This window comes from Camelus dromedarius, chromosome 19, assembly GCF_036321535.1.
Source record: "Camelus dromedarius isolate mCamDro1 chromosome 19, mCamDro1.pat, whole genome shotgun sequence".
Taxonomy (NCBI): domain Eukaryota; kingdom Metazoa; phylum Chordata; class Mammalia; order Artiodactyla; family Camelidae; genus Camelus; species Camelus dromedarius.
This window is the reverse complement of record NC_087454.1, coordinates 10,099,616-10,126,220: the sequence shown is the minus strand read 5'-3', so window position 1 is coordinate 10,126,220 and position 26,605 is coordinate 10,099,616. Positions and strand designations below refer to the sequence as shown.

General features: G+C 43.5%; 2 protein-coding genes across 7 annotated transcripts in view; one reads left to right on the top strand and one right to left on the bottom strand.

The window, feature by feature from the left end:
* Nucleotides 1-23,925, top strand: part of DTNBP1 (dystrobrevin binding protein 1) — an 89,732-nt gene extending 65,807 nt beyond the window's left edge. The window contains exons 8-10 of the mRNA XM_031435170.2: nucleotides 16,495-16,650; nucleotides 22,287-22,430; nucleotides 23,541-23,925. Coding sequence (XP_031291030.2) covers nucleotides 16,495-16,650; nucleotides 22,287-22,430; nucleotides 23,541-23,758 — 518 coding nt within the window. The 3' untranslated portion in view covers nucleotides 23,759-23,925. The remainder of the gene's footprint in view (nucleotides 1-16,494; nucleotides 16,651-22,286; nucleotides 22,431-23,540) is intronic.
* Nucleotides 23,926-25,167: 1,242 nt separating this feature from the next.
* JARID2 (jumonji and AT-rich interaction domain containing 2) overlaps nucleotides 25,168-26,605 on the bottom strand; it is a 228,191-nt gene continuing 226,753 nt past the window's right edge. For all 6 annotated transcript variants that reach the window (XM_031435169.2, XM_064476215.1, XM_064476214.1 and 3 more), the window contains one exon: nucleotides 25,168-26,471. In XM_031435169.2, the coding sequence (XP_031291029.2) occupies nucleotides 26,316-26,471 (156 nt within the window). In that variant the 3' untranslated portion in view covers nucleotides 25,168-26,315. The remainder of the gene's footprint in view (nucleotides 26,472-26,605) is intronic.

Sequence of the window (26,605 nt, the reverse complement as noted above, 5' to 3'; positions counted from 1 at the left end):
TAGGGCTGTTTTCCTGTTATGTTACAAACCGTCTCATAGAGTCAACTCGACTTGTTTTACTGTATTTTTAGGCAGACTTTTCATAAGATGGCAAGTGTTTGGGGGGTTGTTTTGTTTATTTTTTGTTTTTCTCTTCTGCTTATGATCTTATACGAAGAAACAAGGTAATAAAATGAAGATAATTCTGTTTGGCTTAGACTAAACTTTTTTCTTGAGTAGGTGTTTCCTGAATGCTGCGCCTTCTCACCTGTATTCCATCATCGATTTGCTGTTTTCACAGTCACTCTTGAGTTCCTACTTTGTGTTCAGAACAGAAGAAGACCACGAAGTTCCCCAAGAAAACAACTTATTTCTGTGTGTTGCACTGGTGGGCAAGTCTTCATTCTAATGAATTTTGGCTTTATGTGGAGAGTCATGTCATGTCGCCGTTTCAAAGCACAGTGGGTCTTATTTTAGGAATGGCAGCTCCGCTTGCATACTTTTCTTACACTAAAATAGGCTTCTTGTATTATCTTGCTGCCATTTTAAGTACACATCACTGAGTACATAGAAGGGAGTTCCTGTAATCTCTTAATGTGTTGGACTTTTCATTGAGAGGATAAATATCCTTACAGGTTGTATGCTTATTCTGAATAAACTCTCAATACTCCTTCAGTTTCTCTGCCTATTTTCAGTTGTCAACCCCAAGGAAAAGTTCACTGCATCATGTTGTAAATATGAATTCTGGGAAGTGATTCACAGGCTGTGTTTTGTTGATCATTTGGTGGTGACATTATTTTTGGAATGATATTTTTAATGCTTGACAGGTTTCTTGGCCAACTTTTCTGTAGTCCTTTGTGAATCTTGTTAAGCTCAGGTGTGTTTGACTATGCACTGCAGTGATCTTATGGACCAAGTTGATGTCATTGTCCATTGCCCAGCCCCTGAAAGCCTATAGTGGCCACTTCCTGCTCCCACTCTTACCCTTGACAGTGATACGTGTTTATTCTCAGCCCATTTAACGGGATGCCAGTGCTTCCTGCCAGCTGTGCTGCTGTTTTCCTGAGCTGCTGTCTGTCTTCTGCATCATTGCACCTTGAACACCTGGCCTGCTGTGACTGCCTCCTGCGCCTGTGCAGTCAGGCAGCCAGTTGGAAGCCTGCGACCCTCCACCTGCTCCTGCATGGGTGGTGTGGACTGTGCGGCCTCCGGGCTGGGGTTGTTACCAGGTCATTCACCAAACTCGCTGAGCATGTGACAGGCACTGACGCTGCCAGGTTGAAAGTATAGGGGAGGGAGGCTCTCTCCTCCACCTCTCAGGTTTAGTGCCTACATCCTGAAGGTTAAATTGGCAAAAGAAAGATTTTTATTTGAGGTTAATATCTTAATTTTTATGTGTACATGGAGGCCTTCTTAGAAAAGAAATGAAGACCCAGAGCAGCAGTTGGATGCGCCTTCTCTGCTGATCAGTCATCTCCAGTGATTACGAGTCAACCTCCCCCAGGTAGGGGAGAGTGAGACACTTTTACAAATGAAAACTTATTTCCTTTACAAAGGGAAATTTATACCCTGCTTTCAGCAGAAAGGGGAAGGCCAAAGAGCTTTCCCTGTTTCTGCTGTTTCTACATTGCCTTTAGCTCAAAATAATCCTCGTGCTAAAGTGACATATTTTGGGGTGGCATACCCTGACCCCTTTAAAAGACATCATGTCTGTCCTCGAGGAACCTGGTGTCTAGTGGAGGGACAGAGGGCAAGCATGTGGCAGGAGTGAAGCTTCTGTGTGACCGTGGGAACGCGGAGGAAAGAGCCTAAAACTCCCTGCTTCAGAGGAGGGAGCCGTTGATCTGAGACCTGGTGGTCGAGCCGAGGTTGGCTGAGCCACACGCAGCACCGTCCGGTTAGGCAGGGGAGAGTGTGTGGCTTGTTTGGGGCCTGAGGACGTGGACTGTGAATCATTTGAACTGGGAAAGCAATTTCTCAGTGATACTTCCTGAATAGTGGTCTAGTTTCCAGGCTGTTCCTATGAAAGTCCTCACTGTCCATAATGTAGGTGAAGAGCCGGAGGAAAATAGGAAGAGCAGAGGGTCGAATAATCTCTGAACACAAGTTTGAGTCAGGAATGGTGCGTCTTTGACATTTCATACTGGCCTTCTTCCCTTTCCCTCTTTCTGCTGGGCATGAATCCCTTCACGACCAGAAGTCCCTACTGCGGCCCCTGCCATGGCTGCCCTCTCCCCGGCCCACTGCTGCATCCCTCAAAACCAGCTTTCTTTTTGCCTCCATATCCATACAGCAGTTAATCTGAGAGAAGCATTGGGAAGACAGCAAGCATAATAAACTAAGTCACATTAAATTTTGAACTTTGAAACTTTCTCAAAGCTCCCAAATACAGTATTCTCTACGTGCTTAAAAGGGAACAGTTAAACCTGTAAACCTCTAATGAGAACTTTTAGGAAGTAGTTCAAAGGGAAGGGAGGAATCTGGTCTTCTCAACAGGCTGCCCCCTGTGCTGACAGCTGTTCCCTTCTTCTTGCAACTTCTTCTGCTTCTTGACTCAGGGATCTACTCAGGGACATCTCCTGCCATCCCTGCTGGCTGCACCACCAGCCTGTCTGGGAAGCACAGAATCCATGTCTCATCCCTGTCTTGTTAGCTGGCAGTGAGGGGACTTGCGATGGAAGGAGGAAGGAGACCAAGACAGCCATTCATAATGCTAGTTTATTCGTAACTCACTCATTCATTAGCCTCCAACAGCTCATAATTGAAAGTGATTAATCCTCATTTCTAAAATATTTTCTGGAAATAATGAGGTATGATCAGCTGTCAAGTATGCTGAGATTTGACTATCACAGAACCTTTTAGAGGCAGAATATTTCCAACTTGTGGCATGAGGACATTCATAACAGGAGGCCCTTGCATCCAAAATTATATTGTGCTCTGGGTCCTGTGTGATAAATATTGGTAGTTCCAATATATGCAGTATTCTGTTTCAAATGTGTATAAATATTGTAGGAGATAAAATTGAGTCATTTTAAAAGTGCTGTTAAATTCATAATAGAGTTTTGTTACGTATTTTCTTGGTAAATTGTCAATAAAAATATACCCACCCTTAAACTTGAAAAGGTTTGAAACCATTGTTCTGATTTTTGGACTACTTAATTTGAAATCAAGGCAGCATAAGTAAAAACATCTCTAAAGGTGATTGTTTTGAATGTTATTGAGTGTTCTTCAGTGATATTTAAAGTCTAAAGAAATCTAACATCTGAATTTTTCCATCAGTGTTAAGAATCATGATGCTAACGTGTAAACGTAAACGGAACACAATTTTGATCTCCCAGTGTTCCACTGGTGTCGTGAGGAACTGCCTGTCCGACTGGTGGTTCTCTCCCCTTTGGCTGGGACAGTTCCTGATGGAGCAGTGGGAGTGGCCCAGACAGGAGCTGGCTCCAGGTGGTGCGACTTGGGCAGTCTTGGGGCAGGAGCCCTGGCCCAAAAAGATGAAGAGCGGTTCCTCACTCGGCTTTATTCCTTGGGCTTTAAGGCTTTGGGATTCCAGAGTGTCCTGTTAAAATGCAGATGCCCTTTTAGGGAGATACTAAACCTAAAAACACAGAATCTTGGCTCTGAAGAGCTGAAAGGGTCTTGTTCTGTAAAAACTTTTCACAGAGCTTAGTCGACAACTAGCTAAGTGTAAAATCCTGGTGAAAAAGATAATGCAGCCTCCTGAGGTCAAGAAAATTAGCTCCAAGAGAGGAAACCAGGTAGCCATGAGGGCCCGGGGCTGGCAGGGACACCCAGGGGTGGCCGTGTCCACCTCACGCGGTGCCCACACCCAGCCTGCGTCTTGCGGGCCTCCAGATTTCAGGGCCCCCTTAGAAGAAAATCATTTTTGATCAGATAGAAACACTCAAATTATAGGCATACAGATGGCATTCCTTTGACACCTTTGAGGTCAAACATAAAATGGTAAGTGATGGTATCTCTGACTGCATTTTCTTTTTGATCTGACTCATGAGAAAGCAACCAAAGCTTAAGTTCGTTTCCCCATACTGCTGGTGAGACTGATCTCAGGAGGCGGCTGTCAGAACTAGTTCACGTTTGTCAAGTGATTGCATGTTTCTGGAGGAATAAGATACAGAAATATAAATTTTCAATAATTAATGAAAATTTAAACTTAGTATCTATGTCTCTAAATGTTTTCCTCTTGATAAAAAAACAAAACACACAAAACTAACTCCCTGACCGCAGGCTTCAACACCAGGCCCAATCACTGCCAACAAGTTTTTGTTTTAATTAACGTCATCTCATTTTTAGATGTACTGAGATGTTACTGCCTCCTTTCTCTTTTTTTCCCCCTCCCTCCAAATCTCCTTAGACAGGCATATGAGTTTAGTGTTTGAAGATCTCTCAGATTTTTTTTTTTTAATAAAATAGCAGCCAGTCTACCTCACTGCTATCATAGCATGAGAACTTTATTGAGGAAATTCCAGTGACACCACTTTTATACTGAAATTCAAATGTTCCGAGTAAGGGGTACATTTAGGTTTTGTGTCCTTAAGTTTTATGTTTGCAAAAAAAGTCATTCCTTCCTTACAAGTGTGAGAAATTGGAAGAATTTGTTTTCTTTGTTTTTAACATTTAGAATTTACAAATAGAAAATATTGGTGTGAAACTTAACTGTGATCTATCTTAACCCATGAATAGATTGTGTTTAATGGCCGTGAACCCAAAGCAGGTGGAGCTGTTCTTAAATATGTTCTTAAATACTTAAATTTTTAAATATGTGGTTACTTACGTTGCATACCAGATTTTCAAGGCTGAGAAGTTTCTGCTTAATTTAAACCTTTTACCCATTAGTATTTGCCATTTAGTCTGTCAAAGATCACCAATTTTCCAAGCATTACAATGTATTATAAAATTTTTTAATAATTCAGAAAGGTCTTTAAAACCTGTTAATGCCTTAGGTTATTGTGATTAACTGCTTTTATTAATGAAGCTCATAATGTTGATTAATGGAAATTTATGGTTGTAGAAATTCCAGATAACCCTAGATTTTACTGTAGTATTGCTATAAAGTAGTGTATTTTCAATTATGAACAAATAAGCTATAAGGAGTTATAGGCATGTAGTAAATATGCTTACTAAATATATTGAATAAATTAAATGCATAAATGAGATTAGAGGGTGTAGCTCGAGTGGTAGACTGCATATTTAGCAGACACAAGGTCATAGGTTCAATCCCCAGTACGTCCTCTAAAAATAAATAAATAAATAAATCTAACTACCCCCCAAATGTTTTTTTTATTTTAAAAATTAAAAAATGTTTAAAAAAGAATAAATGAATAAAGAAATGTATTCATATATTGAATTTCTAAAAGAAGGAATTACTTGACTTTATAACCACTCAAAACAGTAGAGAATTAGTTGGATATGTCAAAACACAAATTTATTATGATTATTGGGGGGTGAAGATATTTTATATATTTATAGAGTCTTATGCTTACTTGAATTTTTAATTCTAAAGCTATATAACATTACAAAAATTTTATACTATTGAGGTCAAACAGCCATCCCACAGTCTGACTGTATTAATGAAACTGATTTTTTCAGGAGTGCTTACCAGCCCGTTTTCATGTGTTGAGTTACTCACATTTGTCTTTTTATTCTTCTTTTACTTAATATCTTATGTCTTCACCACATTTGTCGATGGCTACATGATGGCTTATCAAGTGGCCAAGTCGTTTCATGCAGAAATGAGCTTCTACATGTAGGTAGCACTTCTCTCCTTTTGAATTATGTCCTTAGTGTGTATCTACAGAAGTGATATCCTTAGGGGAAAGTACATGGATTTTTAAAATCAGATCGCTTCCTAAGCGTCTTTTTCACGGTTTACGCAAACACTGCTAATGAGTTATCTCATCTCGCTCTTGCTAGCATTGTTTACATATTGGCCGGTCTGTAAGGGGACAAAATACAACTTCATTTTTTATAATATACAGGGCCGAACATCTTTTTGTTTTCTGTGAATTGCCTGTTTTTTCTATTGAAAAGATTTTATTGGGGTCTGAATTTTTTTCTAACAGTTTTGTCTTTCACTGTGGTGAAAATAATGGTCTTTTGCCACTTGTGGCAACTATTTTCCTCAATCTGTTGTTTCCCTTTTTATTGTATTTTTTTAAACATCCAAGAGTATTTACTGTTCACGTTACACAAGATCTGTTGATCTTTGATAATTTCTTCAAGTGTGTGTAAGATCCCTTATGGTTAACTTTAAAGGTTTAGTTTGGTTTTCTTTTTCTTTTTCCATGTATCATTTTTGGTATTCAGTTATTTGATTCATCTCATATGCTTCTAAATTGATTTAATAAAGGGCCAACAAGATTTCTAAATACCATAATACCATAAATTTATTTATTATTTCCAATATAGAAGTAATACCATAAATTTTTTTTACTTCATTTGATTTTGATATATCCTTAATTATATTTGTTTAGTATGTGATCGAGTCTCTGGGGGATTTTCCATTTCAGTGATCTGCCCATCTCTTCTTGTTTTCTATAATGTCTGAATTGTTATTTTATGAAGTGTTGTAATATCTGGTAGGGCTAGGCTTCCCCTCACCCTCACCTTTTGAAAAATACATGATCAAGTTTTGATTTCAGAATTACTACCAAAAATCCAATAGATAGCTTTTGATTTTTTTCCATACCCATGACCTTTGAAAATTTGAAATAATTTGTTTCTCCATCAGATTTTGATATGTAATAATTTCATTTCTTGTGTTAATTTCTAATGTGTATAATTTAAAAATCAGATTATTCATGTAGCATTTGATGCTTCAAAATGTGTTAGCACGTATTTGGGCATGATAGTTAGCACGGGGGTAGGGGGAGTTTTCCTCGATCCTCTTAGGGTCCTTGGCTGGGTCTGAAAATTAAAGTGACAAAGACAGATGAACAGGAGCAAAGTATTCAGATTTAATGTAAGTTTTACATGACACAGGGGCCTTCATATGGAGATGAAGACCCACAGAAACAGTTAAGCTTGAGTGTTTTATGCAGGTTTGGTGAAGAGTGGACAGTCATGAAGAAGTGTTTTAGGACAGAGGGTATGAGGTAGGTGTAGGGAACTGGGGGAGATGTAGCAAGGTCTGTGTGTTGGACTCTTCTCAGTGTCCTTCCGTCTTTGGGGTAAGGATGCTCCTTTCCTCCAAGTGTGGAAAGGATCTTACGTGAGGTTCTTATGACCTGCTTCAGGGGAGAAGAGCAAGGGGAAGGTCAGAGTGAACTTCCTGCTTCTGCCGTTTTCTCAGACTCCTTCAGCTGAAAATACTCAGTATATCAAGGTGCCGTATTATGGGGTAGCATGCCCCGAACCCCATCATTATTCACATATTGTTACATCTCTTCTGCCTCTGTTGGCATACCTTCTATGTCATATCTCACTCCAGGTGTATGTACTTTGTCTTCTCTTAATTTGCATTTGGCTGAGTTTTGTCTATTTTAAATACAAGTGTAATTTTATATTGTTTACATAAATGTCTAATGGAGATGATCCTATGTTGTCTCTGGAAATGGAGAGGATGAGACTCGCCCCTTGGTTGGATCTGGGTTCAGGACAAAGAACAGATGGTCACAGCATTTTTCTTTCCTGCTGTATGAAGCCCCCGGGCCACGAGCCCGGGACTGGTGAGGGAGCCACAGAACGGGATCCAGTGCTCCAGAGGGATTCCCACCCTGCAGGCGCCCGTCTCTGCTCTGGGAGGACGACTGTGGGCACGCTTGTTTACCTTTATACCTTTTGGCTGCTGCTGGAGATTTTCCGTTTTAGACGATTTTGTAAATAATTTAAAGAGAGTTTAGGAGAGGATGTTTCTGTCATTTCCATGAATTGCACCAGCTTCCTCATCTTATATTTATTCTTTTCAATTATATAAATATTTATTCAGAGTGAAAATCTGAATGAAGTGGATGCAGATATATTTCCTCAAGAGCTTGGTTCTCAAAGCCTGGTCCCTGGACCAGCAGCATCAGCATCACCTTGAAATTAGTTAGAAATGCAGATTCCTGGCCCCACAAATTACTGAACCAGAAACTCTGGTCATAGGGCCCAGAGATCCAGCAGCCTCTTCTCACCAGCCCCCAAGGTGATTATGATGACACTGCAGACCTGCTATCTCCATATCCCCTTTGAATGAACTCTCTAATGGTTGATTTTCACACTTAGACACGAGCAACTGGTTTATACTTCTTTTCTGGAGTCTTTTTTTTTTTTTTAATTTATTTTTAACTTTTTTTAGGGGGAGGTTAATTAGGTTTACTTATTTATATATTTATTTAGAGGAGGTACTGGGGATTGAACCTAGGACCCTATGCATGCTAAGCATGCACTTTATCCCTTGAGCTATACCCCTCTCTGCCTGGAGTCTTTAATGTAGTAACAAAAAAAAAAAAAAAACAAAAAAAAACTTTGGATTTTGAAAGGATTCCTGTAGCAATCCCAACTTTTCCCATTTTTTTTTCCTCCCCAAATAATTGCTGTTAAGTAGGTTAATATTCTAAGTAAAATTAAGGAAAGTCAGATATCACTTTAAAATTCTAGGAAATTGGGCTAAATATTCATAACACAGAGCTTCAGGCCTGAAGTTTTTTTAGTCTAATAAGAAGAAAATTGGAAACCATCTGAAGAATGGGATAACATGACATATGCTTGATATCTTATACAGCATTTTTACATATTGATTTTGTAAAAAAGTATACATTGTCAACATAAAACACTTTCAAATGGAGTTGAACCACTCCTGTAAACGGACTCATCTTATCCGTCTAGTTATTTGTCGATCCCCTGAAGGAAGTATAGCTACCCTGATGCTGCCTGGACTCACTTCAGGCCACAAGCTCTCCTGTCAACCTCCCACCTTGAGCCCGTGAAGTTTGAACAAGTTAATAACTCAGGAAGCCTCTGACCACAGATTGAGTGCACTCCTCACTTATCCATTAATCTTACGCTTTTTGGTTCTAATCATTCTTTAAGCAATAGAATGACCGAGAAAACGAATGCAAAAAATACCTTCAGGTTTTTGTTAATAGTTGAATCTGATTTTCCTGAAATGTCATTGTCTTAATTCAATAGGTCCTGAATTCCTTACTGCTAATCTGATTTTCATATAATTTTAGTAAAAAAAAAAAAAAGGATTTGAGATCCCTCCTCCTGCCCCAATCAAAAGTAAGGAAAAATAGCTCATAGTATTTAAGAGCTGGAAGTGACTTTCTTCTGGATGTCATCCACCCACCCCCACCCTTTCTAACTGATAGGAAATTGGAGGCCTGGCGGGGTGAGTGGTGTGCCTCACAGACTAGCAGCCACACTGGGGGCTTCTAAACTGCCTTGCTCCTCTCAGAAAACAAGATAAGGTACAGTTGAGTATTTCTGTCTGTTTTGGACAAACCTTGTACGTATTGTGTTTCTGCAGTATCTATTTTGGCCATACTGTAGGTCATGGTCATTTCCTCCAGGGTAATTGATAGAAATTTAAAAAGTGTTCCAGAAGTTTAGGCACTAGAATGGTGTTTGTTTCCTGTGACATGGGTTTAGGAAACAGCTGTTCCAGTAGCTGCTCTAAAGGATTGAACTTTGTGAAGTCTTCTTAGGAGTTGCCATGAGTTGTTGTCTAAAAGTTATTTATTCTGTCTGTCTGCAAAACCTGCCATTGTTCCAAACTGCTACATTTTAGGTAAGAAGCATCCTCTATTAGTTGCATGTAAAAGAAATGTGTCATTTGGTTCTTGATAAGCGTGTGTGTGTGTGTGTGTGTGTGTGTGTGTGTGTGTGTGTGTGTGTGTGTGTGTGTGTTGGAGGGAGGGCGAAGAAAAGTACTAAAAGTCATTTAACTTTCTTTTAAAAAATGTATTAACTTTAGCATGCACTGATTTTTTTTCCCCTAAGGACCAATTCTATGGGATAAAGGCTCTATAATATTTTAGAATACTCAGAAATAATGTATAAAATAATTGTAAGTCTGTCTTGGAAACCAACTGTTGATGAAGGCTGGACAGAAAACTTTTTTAAAAACTGTAGAAACATAGGGCACAGAAGCTGGTTAAATGAAAGTTTAAAATGAATGTTTAAAACCTACAATTCTAGGACAGTATTAATTAAAGGTCTCTTTTTTGATCTGAGACAATTTGTATTCATATTTTAAGGTAGGGCAGGAGGTTGGGGAGCCTATAAAAATGGTTGTGTGTGCCTTATTTGGAGAACTAATTTGCAGTAGAAATAAAAGGTAATTGTTAAATGGTAAAATTACAGAATTAGGTGGGTTTTAAAACTGGAAGGAAATGTATATTTTGTCATTGTCTAACAAATCCTCAATTCCTGTGTAGAATTTTTCTAAAATTAAATATATCTTACTATTTAAATAATAGCAATTATGGAAAATATTTAAAAGGAAGTTGAAACTTGTTCCTGGCAGTTACATACTCTAGGGAGAAGAGACAGGAAAGGAAACCAGTTCCCTGTATCAGTTAGTAGTTAGGTCTCACCAGTCTCACCAAATGCTGGAGAGGATGTGGAGGACTGAGGTCGCCCTTACACTGGTGATGGGGCCACTTGAAAAAAGAGTTTGGCAGTTCCTTTCTAAACCCAAAAATGCACTTACCATATGACCCAGCAGTTGCATTCTTGGGCATTTATCTCCAAGAGATGACTTATTTTCATCCAGGAGCTGGTGCTCATAACAGCTTTATTCATAATAGCCAAAAGCTGGAAGCAACCCAGGTGTCCTTCAGGACAGACAGGTCTGCACAAGACTGTAGACTGTGCATGTAATAAGCCAGCAGAGCCTCCCTCCCCCGCCACCCTACTCTCACATGAGTGCCTGCACAACAGTTGAGATCTGAGTACACTCTGTGGAGTGTACCAGTGTCCGTTTTTTGGGGTTTGATATTGTACAGTAATTAGTATGTTAGCATTGGGGGAGGCTCAGGGTGGGTGGGTGGGACTGCCATGTTCATTTCTTGACAACATCCTGTGAACCTATAACTACTTTAGAGTAAAAAGTTAAAAAACAGCAATTCTTCCAGTGGCACAATAAAAGAAAAAAAAAAAAAAGACTGAATATTGCAGCTTTGTATGGTTCAAGGAGAAAAGAAAACCTGATTAGTATAGACCAAAATGCTGGCTGTGGTCATCCATTTATGGTGATTTCAGAGAGATTTTCACCTTATTATTTGTACTTCTTTATGATTAAAATTTTTCCATAACGTACATGCATCATTCATCATCAAGAAAGACATTAGAAAGCTATTTGTTTACCTGTTTGTATTTAGAAATTTGTTCAGGGATTTAGAGATTTCACATTTCTTCCTTGACCATGTCATATGCATTTTAGTGTCACAAAATTCATATCCTCTAGTGATAAAAAGACATCTGAATTGTAGATATTTAAATGATAGATTTTAAATTTATTCTTAGTCTTGGTTATTTATCTTGAATGGAAAATGTTCTCAATCTTTAGTATTATCTAGAGATTACCAGAATTTTTCATAACTCCTTTTTAATTAAATTTTTTTGTTTCTCTTTTTAACATATTTGGAGTAAAGAGATTCTCATTCTTTTAACAGAGAGGTTTATCCAGGTTTTCCGCACATCATCCCTTTCCTCCTTCCCAGCTGCTCCGAGTGTTTCCCGCTGTTACCACCTCACTATCTTTTATTACTTATCAGCTCTGTTAAAAGGCTCAGTTGTGGAGTTGAAATTGTTCCTGAAATGAGCTTGATGGATTTTTTTTTAATATTTCATATATCTTGTGCTCCTACCCTTATGCCCCATTAAAATGTATAATTGAGAATTGATTATACCATCTGCACTGGTAATGGGATTTTTTGTTGTTTTGAGAAATTATCCATTTGAAATTGACAGTGGGGGCTAAAGTGGAGGCTACAGTCAGATGAAACTTGAGCAATGACCTGGAGTTGAAATAAAAGGAGACGCAGGCCGGGGTTGATGATGGAATTAAATGATTACTCCTGACTCCTGTTGAAAACAAGCTATAGCATTTTTTTTTAACCTTAAGACTATTTGTTGAAATTCTTTAAACGTTTGTATTTGTCCGACTTTCCACGTGTTGTAATAAACGACATCTTAGATGTGAGTAAGGGGCCGTTTTTCCTTGTAGAAAATGTTCTGCAATTTATATTTTTCCATAGTCATTCTCCCAGATTCAGTTGCTGTTAAACCTCTAAATTTGAAATATTCTCTCGCTGTCCTTCTGTCATCTCTCCTCTCCCAAATGTAGTTGTTTCTTGGCTAAACCTGGACTGATAATTCCAGGACAAACAGCACAATCAGACCATCCTTGCTCAGGAACATAGGCGAGGGTGACTCTTAGCTGCTGAGCAGGACTGTGGTTTTTGGTGTCTGCCATGTGCTTTTCTCATCATTGTCCTGAGTACAGAGCTGGTACAGAGTTAACTACACTTAGTTCTCAGTAATTCTAGCTTAGAGGTCAGCTCTGAAATAAAGTGAGAACTGATAAAGGGCAGTTGGAAATATTTGAAATAACAAGTGTGTGACATGTTTTAAAACTTAAAACAGCGGCTATTTTCCTTTTCTTTAAGTCACTTTAAGTTCCCTCATCCAACCCTCCCCACCTTCTGTGAGGGCTGAAACATGATAAGATTTCATTCCAATATAGAAAGCCTAAGATAAAAACTATAGGACTTATCATTCAGAACCATGAGAGAATTGAACTTTTGAAGCAGAAGTCTTGAGAAGAATCAGTTTTCAAGTTGCATAACTATTTTTATACCTATAGAAAATCTTAGTTCAGTTAAAACAAGATATGCTTTAATGAAAGGCCCTTTGATGATGTCTGCATTGATCTTTGTTTTTGAGCTGCCTATTTTGGAATTACTTTTTAAGGTTTAATTGAACTTCGTTTGAAGTGTTTGAAGCATACTTAATCTATTTTAGGGTTGACTTATCCTAATGCACTTGTCAGTTGTGAAGCATTTGAGCAGACAAGGTGACGGCTGAAGTGAAACAAATGAAAAGACATCCTCTTGAGTTCTCTTTTTCCCCTCTTACAAGTACACTTTCAATTCCTTGCAGATTTATTAAGGGCCCTGAAAGGTGACTTGTTCTCAAGTGCCTAAGTGGGGCCGAGAGAGTTAGGGTGATTCTCGGTGTCATCCTCATCCTAGCTCATGGTAATACTTCAGATCATTTCCTAATCATAATGCTGTCAGCTGCTGGTCAGTACTGTGTGCCTGGTGACTCACATATGTTAGTTACTTCACTTGATCCTGCCAACAAACTTACGAAATAGGTTTACCTTTCTCATACAGTAGAGGAAGTTGAGACTTGGAGAGGTTATGTTAGTTGGAGTTAGTGATAGATATCCTAGCTTGGGTTTCTCTGGAAGCAGAGCCTGAGATGAGGATTTTGCTGCAGGTAGTTTGGGAGGTGATCCCAGGAAGCAGGAGGGAGGGAGCAAGGAGGAAACGGCAATCAAGGGATGCATTTTTGAAGCTGCTGCTGTAAGCTGAGAGGCTGCAGGTCCACCAGAATGGCTGAGAAGTGTTCAAAATGCCTCCTGGAATTGTCCATCCAAAGGATGGGAGCTGGAGCATTGATACCCTGACTTCTGTCACCCACTGGCTGAGAGCTGCCTTAATTCCCCAGAACTTCCGGGCCATTTGGCTTGTAGGTTCCCTGGAATTCAGAGAATACTCTGACCAGAAAAATTCAACAGATGCACCTTGAGGTGGGACCTTGTCAGCATACAGATCAGTTCACACAGAGCTGCCTTCAAGGGCTGTAGCTGAAATCAGAGGTAGACTAAAGGGAGGTGGTGTGATGTGTCAGAAGCATCTGCTAAAAGGGACAGGACCCAAGACCAGACTGATTACAAAACATGTGCTCTTTCCAGACCATCTCCCTGTAAACAGATTTGAGATGGGGATGCAAGTCAGGGGGCCCTGGAAATACAGAGAATGCACATAATAATTATCATGGTGTGAGGAGACCGCACGTCATCAACATCATACATGTGATCACATGTCGTCGGGAAAACTCACTTTCCTGTCTGTGTTGCTCTGGTTGATATTAGCAGACTAGGTTACAAGAATATCCAGAATATTCTAAGTGTTGGAGACTATACCTGGTTTAGGATTTAAAATATACTCCATTATCCAGTTTTTAAGATCTGTGCATACAGGATTGTGTTGTCCTCAGGGGCTGAGATGAGGTGTTGGGTATTTGTGGTGGGAATGACTAAGACAGATCACGTGGGGCCTCAGAGACCATTGCTCATTGAAAGTTCTGCTATGGTGGTTACAAATCACCTGATAACGCCCTGAAGATTTTTAAATCTTTAAAAAGATTTTTTTGTTTTATTTTTTATAATTAACCTATTACATTGTGTAAGTTTAAGGTGTACAACATGTTGATTTGATACATTTATGTGTTGCAACATGATTGCTAGCTAACACCTCCACCGTGTCATATAATTACCATTTCTTTTTTGTGGTGGGGACATTTAAGATCTGGTCTTAGAGAAACTTTGAAGAATATAATAGATATTGTTGACTATAATGGCAATGTTGTGCATTCAATCTCCAGAACTTACTCATCTTCTAACTGCAAGTTGGCACCCTTTGGCCAACATCTCCCCAATTCCCCGAACCCTTGTCCCTGGTTACCACTGCTTCACTGTTTCTATGAGTTCACCTTTTTTGGTTTCCGCATATAAGTGAGATCAGATGGTATTTGTCTTCGGCTGACCTATCTCACTTAGCATACTGCCCTCAAGGCTGGTCCATCTGTGTTGTTTCTAATGGCAGGATTTCTTTCTCATGGCTGAATAATATTCCTTTGCATATACACACCACATCTTCTTTATCCATTCAGATGTCAACAGACACTTAAGCTGTTTCCATATCTTGGCTATTGTGAATGATGTAGTAAAGATGGGAATGAAGATCTTTCTGATACCCTGTTTTCATTTCCTTTAGATATATGTCCAGAATTGGAATTACTGGACCACACAGTAGTTGTTTTAATTTGGTGAGGAATACCCATACTGTCTTGCACAGTGGCTGCAGCAGTTTACATTCCCACCAACGGTGCACAAGGGTTCCCTTTTCTCCACATCCTCGCCAGCACTTGTTATCTCTTGTCTTTTGGGTGATGGCCATTCTAACCTGTGACCAGCTTCTCTGCTCAGGGTCTCACGGGCTGAAGTCAGGAGTTTACCAGGCTGCATTCCTTTCTGGAGACTCAGGAGTAATCCATTTCCAAGCTCGTTCAGGTTGTTGGCAGAGTCCAGCTCCTTGCAGGGGAGGGACTGTCGTTTCTGTTCTCATGCTGGCTGTTGGCCTAGGATGGCTCTCAGGTCCTGGACACCACCTGCAGTCCTTGCATCCAGCCCCTCCATCCTCGAAGTCAGCGAGAGGGCATGACCCTCATGTTAGATCCCTCTCACACTCACCTCTGTCTTCAGGAAAAGCACAGGCCTGGTTAAGAGCCAGGGGAGGTCAGGCCTGGGATGGACGACTCTCTTTCTTAAGTCAGCCACAGAGCATAACTTAATCACAGGAGTCCTGGGGGTCATGCAGGGCGTGTGCTCTCAGGGAGGGGGGGGGCGTTCCCAGGGGCCATCTTCAAATCCTGCCCACTGCACCCTGTGGAGAATAAAGGACTTGTGGGTTAGAAGCAAATCCAGAAATAACCCTTGGCCTGTGTACAAGGTGAATGTGATTGCATCATCTGTGTTCTCCACGCAGCCTCGGGAAGATTGAGCCACTAGAGGGTCCTTATGGGATGGAAATTTAGGCTTCTCGATGGCAGCAAGGCTAAGGCTGGTCACAGTGTAGCTGTTCCTGGTGTTACTGGCTCAGCCCTCACTTGAATATAAAGTTCTTAAGTTTCACATCAGTGTTGGGTTAATATTTCTATCCCACATTTTCAAATGAGTCATATGAGCCTCCAAAAGGTTAACTGACTTAGCCAAGTGGCTGGTTCATCGACAGCAAAGCCAAGACTACGTAATTTTCCCACAGACCACAGTGGCTATGCACTTGCACTTCAACATTTATTGAGCACTTACTGTGTGCCCAGCCCTGGGTATATTAAGGTGAATAATTCGTGGTTGCAGTCCTCCAGGAACCCCAGGCCTTCGCATGCTGGGCCGTGAGGGACAAGTCAGCCACAGCAGCTTGACCTCAGGGACGCAGAGCCTCCGGATGGAACAGCAGGTTCCAGTGGGCTTCTTGCTGAGGGAGTCACTGAGAAGTGGGTCTTGAAAGATGAACAGCTGCTGTGTGAAGGGGGCGTGGGTGATGGTCCGTCTAGGCAGAGGTAGTCCCACGTGCTGGGGTGCCGAAGGGCACGGGGGGGCAGCGCTGCGGTCGGGGCGCCGGTTCAACAAGCAGATGTGACGCCATGAGTCAGTATACATAACCCGTCCTGCCTCAGTCCCTTTTTCAGACCCTGACCCAAATTCTGTCTCCTTAGCCGAACTCGATGCACAGCACACCCAGAAGGTGCTGGAAATGGAGCAGACCCAGCAAGTGAAGCTGAAGGAGCGGCAGAAGTTCTTTGAGGAAGCCTTCCAGCAGGACATGGAGCAGTACCTGTCCACGGGCTACCTGCAGATAGCAGAGAGGCGAGGCAAGTGCGGGGAGGCGGCGGGGGGCCGCGGGGGGCGGGGGTGGGGGCCCAGAGGCCCCATCCTGTTCTGAGACCTCAGCACTCAGAGTGGGTGCATCCTGCATGTGTGTCTTGCTGTTGTTTCTGCCTCTTCCTGTAGTTCTGGGCTTTTGTTGGCGATACTTAGAAAACATGAAATACCTTTTAAGAAAAAAGTAAAAAGACAGAAGAAACGTTAGTCATAATTCTATAGCACAGAATAATCCCTATTCCTGTCTTAGGGTGATTCTTTTCAGTCTCTGTCTGTTCATATAGACTGTAAGTCAGTCTGGCTTTGTGTCTGATTTTCCTTAATACTCATCTGGGGGATCTTCCCCCAGATGATTAGGAACTCCTGGAAAGGCTGTTTTGAAAGCTACATCTTCACAGTCAGGATGCATCCTAACATACTTAGCCAGTGCCCTAGTAGAACATTTAGGCTCTTTGCCTCTGTAAGCGGTGCTGTGATGAACATCGAGGTACATGAATGTTCGTCTGCATCTCTGATGGTTCGCAGGAACACACTGAGGAGCGGAGGAGTCGGACGCCAGTGCCTTCATCCAGCCTCTCCTTCCCAGGCCATGGTGCCTCTGGAGGAGCGGTCGGGATGGGCAGCTGATGTTCCCCTCCCCAGGCGCAGGCAGTGTGGGCAGGCGTCCACTGCTTCCCTGCTTCCCTGCTTCCCTGCCCTCTGCGCTCCTGGCGTCTCTTCACCTCCCTGAAACCCCTTTTCCCATCTCTCTCTGAACTCAGCCCTCCTCTCTTCCTGGCCTGATCCCGCCCCTCCACGCCAGGGGTCCCGTCCTGGTGTGACCTCCGCCCTCCTCCTGTTTCTCCTTGCTTTTCCCACATGTACTGTTCCACAGCGGAGTGCGGTACCTGCTGCAAGTTTTTCAACCTTTACAGAGATGGCGTTACACTGTAGCTTGACGTGGCTTGTTTTTAGGCAGGCGTTTTGAGAATCATCCATACGCTTCACTCCAGTTTGTTCATTTAGTTCCGTGGAATGTGAGTGTGCTACAGTTTATCCACTGCTATGCTGACAGGTGTTAGTTGTTTCAGATTCTTAGTAAAAACGCTGCTGTTCTGGACGTTCTGATCTTTCATACAGATGTAAATCTCCTTAGGACAGTGCATCTCAGACTTCAGCAGGTCTCAGTCTCCTGGAGGGCTGTTCAGGGAGGGGACTGGGCCCCAGCCCAGTTTCTCCTGATCCAGCAGGTCTGGGGTGAGACCTGGGGTTTGCATTTCTCACTAGTTCCCAGGTGCTGCTGGTCTGGAGTCCACATCTGGAGAACCACTTCTTTAGGGTCTGTAACTGGGCAGGGATTACCGAGTCACATGACAAGCACATCTGACTTTACGAGATCCCGTCACATTACTTGCCAAAGTACCCACGCAGTTCACGCTCTCCCAAAAGCTGTATGTACACCTTCCGCTCTCCACATCTTTGTCAGCACCTGGGAGTGTCACATACTTAAATTTTCTGCCAGGCTATGGGTATGAGATGATACCCCATTTTGGTTTGAATCTGCATGTCCTTGATTGTCCATTTTCCCACTGGTTGGTGGTTTTCCTTTACTGAGTCTTACTCGTGGTTGTGGCCTTTTCGGATTATGTCTGATGTGGAGATCTCTCAATCTGTGGCTTTGCTGTTCTAGTGTGGCCTGTGCTAAAAGTGTTGGTTTTTTTTTAAATTAAATGTTTATTTTTAATGTGACCAGCTTTGCCCACTTTTTATGGTTTGTGTTTTTGTGTCGTTTAGGAAGTCCTTCCCTCCAAGTTCTAAGAACATTCTGCTGCCTTATTCTAAAAGTTTCAGTGTTTTCCATTTTATATTTGGCTCTTAAATCCACCATGTTGGTTTCTGTGTATATCATGAGGTGAAAGGATCTGCTTTAAATTTTTTCCATAGCAGTAACTTACATCTGCCTGAGCACCAGCCCTCTCCCCACGACGTCGCATGGTCTTCTGTCAGCTTCAACACATCGTGTCTTTTCTGTGCCATTCTTGTTTGTCTAGCCTTGAGCCAAAACCCCATTATCTTAATTATAATTCTTCAGTAAATGGCAGTTCTCAACCAGGGACAACTTTGTCCCCTAGGGGACACGTGGCAGTGTCGGGAGAGCTGTTTGCTGTGACTAGGGTAGGGGTGTGCTGCTGGCATCTAGTGGCTACACACCCTACACTGCGGAACTGCCCGCCCGGCCCCAAGTGTGCTTAGTGCCTGGGCTGTTGCAGCAAGTCCTGGTGGAGCCCTCCCCCACCCCACACACATTTGTACGTGGCCTTCCCTTCAGAGTTCCCTTGGCTGGTCTTGGCCCTTTGTCCTCCTGGATAAATGTTAAAGTCAGATTTTCAAATGCTGTGAGAAACCCTGTCCAGACTCTGACTGGAATCGCGTCGTTTCTGTGCTGAGGGAGAACAGCTTCTCAGCGGTGCTGGATTTCCCTGCACGTGCACGTGCTCCTCTGCTCATTTCCTGTGTTGAGTGGAACTTGCTGCTGACACCGTCTGACTCCCACGATTTCTCTGTGGGAAGAGACAACTGTTCTTTTTCTCTTCTGGTTATAGAGGGTTCCTGTTTCTTGCTAAGTTTAGCGAGTTGCCTATGGAATTTGTCCAGTTTGTCAAACACACTAGCGTGGCTTCCTCTTTTCAGTCTTTGCAGTACTTGGGGGTTAGGTTTGCTTCTGTGTTCGTCAGACTGTTCACCTGTGCCTTCTGTCTTCTTCGTGGATCTTACACAAAACATCCTCTACACGTTTTGATAAGTAATAGTTTCTGGGTATGTAGACATTCCCATCAGGATTTCTCAGTTGACTTGTGAAGCTGTTTAGAAGTATGTTTTTAAATATTAAATTTTATTTTCGTTGGAGAATGGGATTTCCCCCGCTTATTCAAGACTGACCTTAAGGCCTGTTAGAGTGTTTCCCGGCAAGATTCTCACTGTCAGGCTTGGGGGTCTGTAAGTCCATTTCTTTAGACTTGCAAATTGCTTGTTCAGATGTTTCCTGTTAAAACTCAATTTTGGATTGCTTAATTATCAAAGAAGTACATTTAACTCTCCTTTCCCCCATGGTTATGGACTTGTTACATTTTCCTTGTCATTCTTCCCTGTTTTACTTGAAAAACATAGCCACAGCATATATAGTCACACAGCAATGCCTGGTGAGTTGAACCATTAAAAAATCATTAAGTACTACTCTTTACCCCAATAATGCTTGTTTCCCCTTCAAGTCTATTTTGTTTGATATTAATGTAGCTACGTCAGCTTTCTTCTTCAAGTTAATTGTTTGCCAATTTCCCATTTTCTATTAGATTTTTAATATTTCTGTGTTCTTATACTTAAGGAGTATCTCCTATAAACAGAACATAACTAGATTTTATCACCTATAGGAAACACTTTCAGGAAAATAGAAGGCACCCAGTAAGATGGTAATGAAGCCAGGTAATCAGTGATTACAGCAAATGTTAATGAACCAAATTTACTGTGACCACTGCCTGGCTTCATTCCAAAAAGGAGCCTTTGCTCCCTTCGAAACTGAAGTCAAAGCCAGGCCAGAAATGCCAGCAAGGCCTCCACAGGGACAAAGAAACTCCACACTGCCCCACCGTGGGAGAGCGCCCCCAAGAGGGATGAACTGGACCCCGTGTAGTCAGGTCCCCCTGACCTGTCAGCCTGGCAGGAGCCCGAGGACTGCACTGCCCTGGGGTCCTCGGTGAAGCGGCTGTGACCCCCCCACCCCCTGTGGCCAAGGGTGGTGCTGATGGCAGAGCAGTGACCTCACCCGGCTCCTGACCGTGCCGCATTGCCACCTTGAGCGAGATCGTCTCAACCCAAACAAGCTTTCCCCCTGCCCGGCCGAACAGTTACTACACTTGTCCCTGGCTAGAGTACTTGGCTCTCGTGATTCCTGTGCCTGAAGACAGTGAGACCCCGCCTTCCCCCCAGACTAACCAGGGCTCTGGCTCCTCTCCCCCACCCCCGCCCCAGTCCTGTCCTCATCGTTCAGCCCCTTGATTCAGCCTGAGTGAAGTCCCCAGGTTAGATGCTATTATGATTGTTTATGCAGCGTTACATGTTCACTCACAGACTCACAGGTCTCTTGTGCGAACACCCTTCCTTGCACTTGAGTCCCCCCCAGGACCTGTCGCCGACCTCCCCTCTGGCTGGGCTTTTTGCTGAGAGCAGGCTCAGGGGAGGTTGTACCTGACACTTGATCTTAAATGCTCCTTAATGCTATGTCATTGTAGAGGTGACACCTACTTCTTTGAACTTGTTATTTCACTGTCTTGTTGAGAAGCTGTCGGTCTCATTATTTCCTTCTTTCTTCACCTGCCCTTCCTTTTTTGACGTTCACTGCAGTGATCAGGGGAGGACCGCTTTTATCTGACTTGCTTGGAATATATTTTGTCCCCGTATCTGGGATATCGAGTCTTTCAGCAGGTCTGGGATATGATTGGCCTTGAGTGCTGCTGCTCCCCGCGCCGGCTCTGTTCTCATTTCAGATCTGTGAACATGTTAAACGTCTGCATTTTCCACCTCTTAGCGCTTTCATACTGCGCACTTGTTTATTTCTTTGCTGTGCAGTGGAGAATATTTTAGTCTTACAACTTACTAATTTTCTATTTGGTTCTCACTAATCTTTAATGTAACTCATGTCCAGAGTTTTAAGTTTCACTGATTTTTTTCCTACTTGGAAGTTGACTTTCAAATACCTGATCTGATTTCTGATGCTTTTTCATTGTTTGAGTCCATCTTTAATTTCTTTAAAATATTTAAAGTCATTTAAAATTCTTGGGAAAGGATGCTCTTACTCATAGTGACATATTTCCATGTGCTGTAAATTCTGGACTGGATTTTGTGCCGAGTGTGTGTATACTCCTGTGAGACCCGGGGTTAAGGGTGTGTCCACACCAAGAGATCTGTGACAGGCTTGTGGCATGCACCACCATGCGTGGTTGAAGAGGTGATCTAAGCTAACTGGCTTGCAGTTTTCTGGACCACAGAGGTAGTTGAAATAAACTCGAGGCCCAGGTGGCATCCCTTACAGTGCCCAGACTGAGACAGGCTCCTACTGGTTCTACAGCCTCTCCTTGCTGGCTGGCCCGTTTGTTTTCCGGTCTGTGCTTTCACTGCAGGGAGCTCTTGGTTCCCACTTGCCAGCTTGCAGATGCCCGAACATTGCTGTTAAGACTGAAGACTAGAGAAATGTCAGAGGGGCAGGAAAAACTTACAGTGGAATTGCAGTAAACCACAGGGAGGCTGCTGATCTCATGCTGTTGTAGGACAGTCAGTGCCCAACTCCCAAGCCAAGAACTGCTTAAAGCAGAAAGGGGTTTGTCTTCAGCCCCTGTGAGCCAAGGGCCATGGCTGAAAAGGAAAACTGCTGTGTAAGAGATAACAGTAACCAAGGTTAAGCCAGGATGGAGTTAAAGTACCAAAGTAGGACATGGAAATGATACATTGCTGCAAATTCTAAAAAAGTCTGGAGTAGCAGAGGGAAAACACACCTAGAAAACACAGGACGGCTAGCCTAGCACAGCTGGAGCCCCCCATCACAGTATTATGAAGTGGCAGCAGGGCCAGTCTCTTACTCTCTGATCTCCCCCAGAGCCCATGGGCAGCATGTCATCCATGGAGGTGAATGTGGACATGCTGGAGCAGATGGATCTGATGGACATCTCCGACCAGGAGGCCCTGGATGTCTTCCTGAATTCTGGTGGTGAAGATAGCACTGTGCTCTCGCCGGACTCAGGTAGGACGGGCAAGCCTGCACAGACTTAGTAACACTTAGTATGGTAATTTCCCTCCAGGAGGGGGGCTGCTAACGGGGTAATTTGATCAGGCACAGGGTGCAGATCCCTTCTTGTTCTGCTAAGCCCTGTTCCCCACGCGGGTCTGGCCTCTCAGAAGTGGACAAATGAACACTGGCTGTTGTGATCATGAATTTCTCAAAGATTCTAAGTGCTCAACCCAAAGACCTTCAGAGAACAGGGAGCTTTCTTAACAGTGTTCCTCCTCCTCTGTCTCAGAAATGAGTGAGTTGGGTTTTTGTGGTCCACACTAGAGTTTGGGGGAGGTGGGAGCTCTCCTGTGTGGCTCAGACTCGGTCCCCCCCGACCTCCGCCACCATTCAGCAGCTACTTATTTCATCCCTGTCGTAGGCATGGCCAGGGTGTGTGTTCAGCACCTGGCTTGTGTTTTAAAAGTTAGTTGCAACCCTCTGGGCACATTAACTCCACTTCATGCCTTCCCGAAATTCTATTTCACATTCACTCAGCAAATACTTACTGAGCTCTGGCCCTATGCTTGGGCTCAGATTATTTAAAACTTCAGACCATTCCTTCTGGGTGGGTGGTCTCAGTGCACATCCTTGCAGAGCACACGGCTAAGTTTCCTCCACATACAAGGCAGAGGCCAGCCTCCCAGCAGCCACTGGGCCCGCGAAACCACCCTCGGGCTGCAGGTCCTCGAAGTCGAGCCCCTGGGCTTCCTGTCACCTGTGTCATCCGGAGTTCTTAACAGAGTGGTGAGCACAGTGCTGTCCCAGCATCAGGAAGAGGCTCCGTCCTCCGTGTGTGGTCTTGGTTCCTTTAAGAGGATCCACGAGAGTCTTCCCTGAGCGTCGATTTCTCTGAATTGCATCAAAGGATGTAAGGAGCTAAATGTAGATCATCCAGGTGACGAGGACTGCTTCTCAGAGAAACGCAGTGCCGGCCTTGGGCCCAGTGTGTTACCAGACACTGGGGTGGGTCGCCGGTGGCAGTCCCCACAGCCCCCGCATCACAGGAAGAGCGCCCCTCCTCGGTGGCAATGCTCAGTTGCAGTCCTTCCATGACAGGCCCTTTTCTGCTTTATCTCACAGGGCTGGACGCAGGTACCGGTCAGCACGAAGTCACCCTCGAGGTTCCACATCCCTCCCACTCGCGAGCCACACCGCCTGCCTCACCCTCACCCTGTACCGACCCGGCCGCCCAGGAGCCCAGCGAAGGTGAGGAGTCCCCCGTGGTTCAGTCTGACGAGGAGGGAGTGGAGGTGGACACCGCCCTCGCCACCTTACACACCGACGACAGTGACTCCTAAGCCCGGCGCCCGCGCTCTGACCACCTCAGGAGGCAGACTCGGCCGCGCGAGGATCCCACTGTGAAGGCAGGTGGTTTTAGGGAGGCTCTTGGTTTTTACACAGTTGCCAGTAACGTGAGAAACTGACTGAAAGAACAGCTGACAATAAAGTTTGAGGCTTTTAAGCAGCACCCGGCCAGTTTGTACAGAGGCTCCAATACGCATGCTGTGCAGGCCCGGCCGGGGAGTCGGCGTCCTCACCGGCCCAGCGCTGCACAGAAAGCCCTCTGCAGGCAGGACACCGTGCTCCCTCTCAGCTCTGCCAGAGTTCGGGTTTTCATCTGAACGTCACACAATTATTAAGTCCAGCAAGCACCCTCTCCTTGAAGAGCAGAGCACACACCTTGGCCCAGAGGAAGAGAAACAAACGTAAGCCAAGTCCACATGCCATTCCCCCTCCTGCCGGGACACTGGTGCCATGGGCGCCTGTCTCCCGTCACTCACGGCCTGGGGTGGGACGGCGCAGGAGGGGCACTGACAGCCAGGTGGCCTGACCTCCGTGCAGCGGGGCGGCCCGCCCGCCGGTCCCTGGGGCCCCACGGAAAGTGAGGGGCAAACGGCAGCTGCTGGTTTTGCTCACAGGGGATCCAGACAAGCACCAGCAGGTGGAAAGTGAGATTAAAACACGGTGTTCCCTCCACTCCCTGGCCGAGGGGACGGATCCTCTGCCCATTTAACAGAAAAGAGCTCATTTCATTCACTCATCTTCCACAAGACACAGGTGTCCAAAAAACTTTGTTTTTATTATTAAACCTTGTAGTACAAACCTGAAAAGTAAACAAAAACTGGCAATAAACAACATGAAGTCTTCCCTCCCGGGGGAGGGTGCAGAGCAGCGCTAATAAATTAAACGTCAGACCGTAAGCCGGAGGCAGAAGTTCACTGTCCAAAAGAGGGCAAGTACACAGCAAGGCCATAAAAACCGGACAAGCACATTGGAAAACACGACTCTGCTCATGTCATTGTTAAATATTCCAACACAGTTCAGTCTCCAACAACACCGACAAAGTGTGTCACAGGACGCTCCTGACAGTCCCACCGGCGAGCTCAGTGCAACACGGGCAGCTACGGGATCGGTGAATCCAATTATGAAACAAAGAACAGCTTGTGAAAACAGTTTCCCTTTTTTATTCCACACATACTGTACACACAACCGGAGAAGGGCAACAGCTACTCCATTATTATTATTTTTTTGTTGTTGTTCAGTGATGTAAGCAGCACTTATAAATGTTACAAGAAAAACCCTGTAAGCATCCAATCCAACCGATGAAGAAACTGAAGTGTAAGGCTTTTCTTCATCTCGTCTTCTCACCCTCCCCACCCCCACCCAGAAAAAGGCTCAAGTATTTAAAACAATTTACAGGCGTATGTACAAAAGGGACGGGATTCTTTTTTTTTTCCTTTTTTTTTTTTTTTGTTACAACATGAAGAGAAAAAATAGACCGGATGAGTGCAGGACGCATTTTCACATTCAAAAAGAACCGCAGACCTCCTAGTGGCTCTGGATGTGATCACCAGCAAAACGAGTTTTAAAAGAAAAGATTAATGCTGACGTGTGACGGCGTGAACAAGCAGTGAGATGAAGACGGAATGTTAGAAAGATTGCACCTCCATGACCGAGAAGCACTTCGGGCTTCAATCGCTTTTTTTTTCCTTTTTTTTTTTTTTTTTCCTCAAGGATGCTATTGAAGGGTTTTTTGATAAAGTAGCCAACAGCACCAAAAAATAACAGAATGGATTTCCTAATGAAATCAGGCACAGGTTTCCCTCACGTGACCCCTCCAAGGCAGGCAAGTCTTTTTCTTCTCTCTCTTCTTCATTTCCTCAAACAGATGCATAGTGATGTGCTGGTAAAGAGAACCTAGTCACTCCCACCTCCTCATTTTGCCTACGGTTAGGAAACGTCCGCCTTCAGCTGCCATAACCGCCCAAAGAAACAAAATGGGGATTCTCCGGTTTCAACAACGACAAACTCAGCTTGCACAGGACAGAAGAAAAGACAGCCAGAGTAAAGCCATTTCTTTTCAAGTTTTTTTTTGTATGTGTGTGTCTCCTATCCCTTTTCCTCTCTAGAAAAAATCTGTTCACATGACTGATGATTTTAAAATTTGTTCTCCAAACTTCACCCTCTTCAAAAATGGGTTAAAAAACCTTTTTTTCCCCAACAATTACAAAAAAAAAAAAAAAACCCAAAAAACAAAAAAAAAAACCAACAAAATCAAACAAAAAGGCTTTTTTTTTCAGCCACAAGGGGCAATACAAATTAATACAGCCCCTCAAGGGTTTTAAAACAGTGAATATACGGCAGTTTCAAAAATCTGACTGCAGTATCTAGGTATTCTAAGTACAAAAAAAAGTTCAACAGTTTAATGCTAAAACAAAATTAGTTCTCTAAAACCAGAAGAAAATCTTCTTTAGAGCTAGTGCAAAGACAGCTTGTATCCTACAGCAAGTACTCCAAACTAGAATATAATAATTACAAAAAAATATCTATCACTCGACCGCGGTGTTGGCGTCTTCACGAGGAGGATGCGAGCCGGGAGGGCGGCACGTCCACCGTCGCTCTCTTGCGGGGCCCTCTTTTTGGTGTGGGTTTTCCGAGACAGTTCTCAATGCTGCCGTTTTTACCAGATACCTTGCCACAGATCTGATTGACCAGGCTGATAATTTGTTCCTGTTTCGGGTTGAAAGGAAGACACAAAATTAGCAGGCAGGAAGAGCGTGTCCCCAGACACACCCCACACCCCTCCCCCCGGAGCTAGTGGCCGGGCCAACAGCCATCACCTTCATCAAAGCACATGGGAGCAG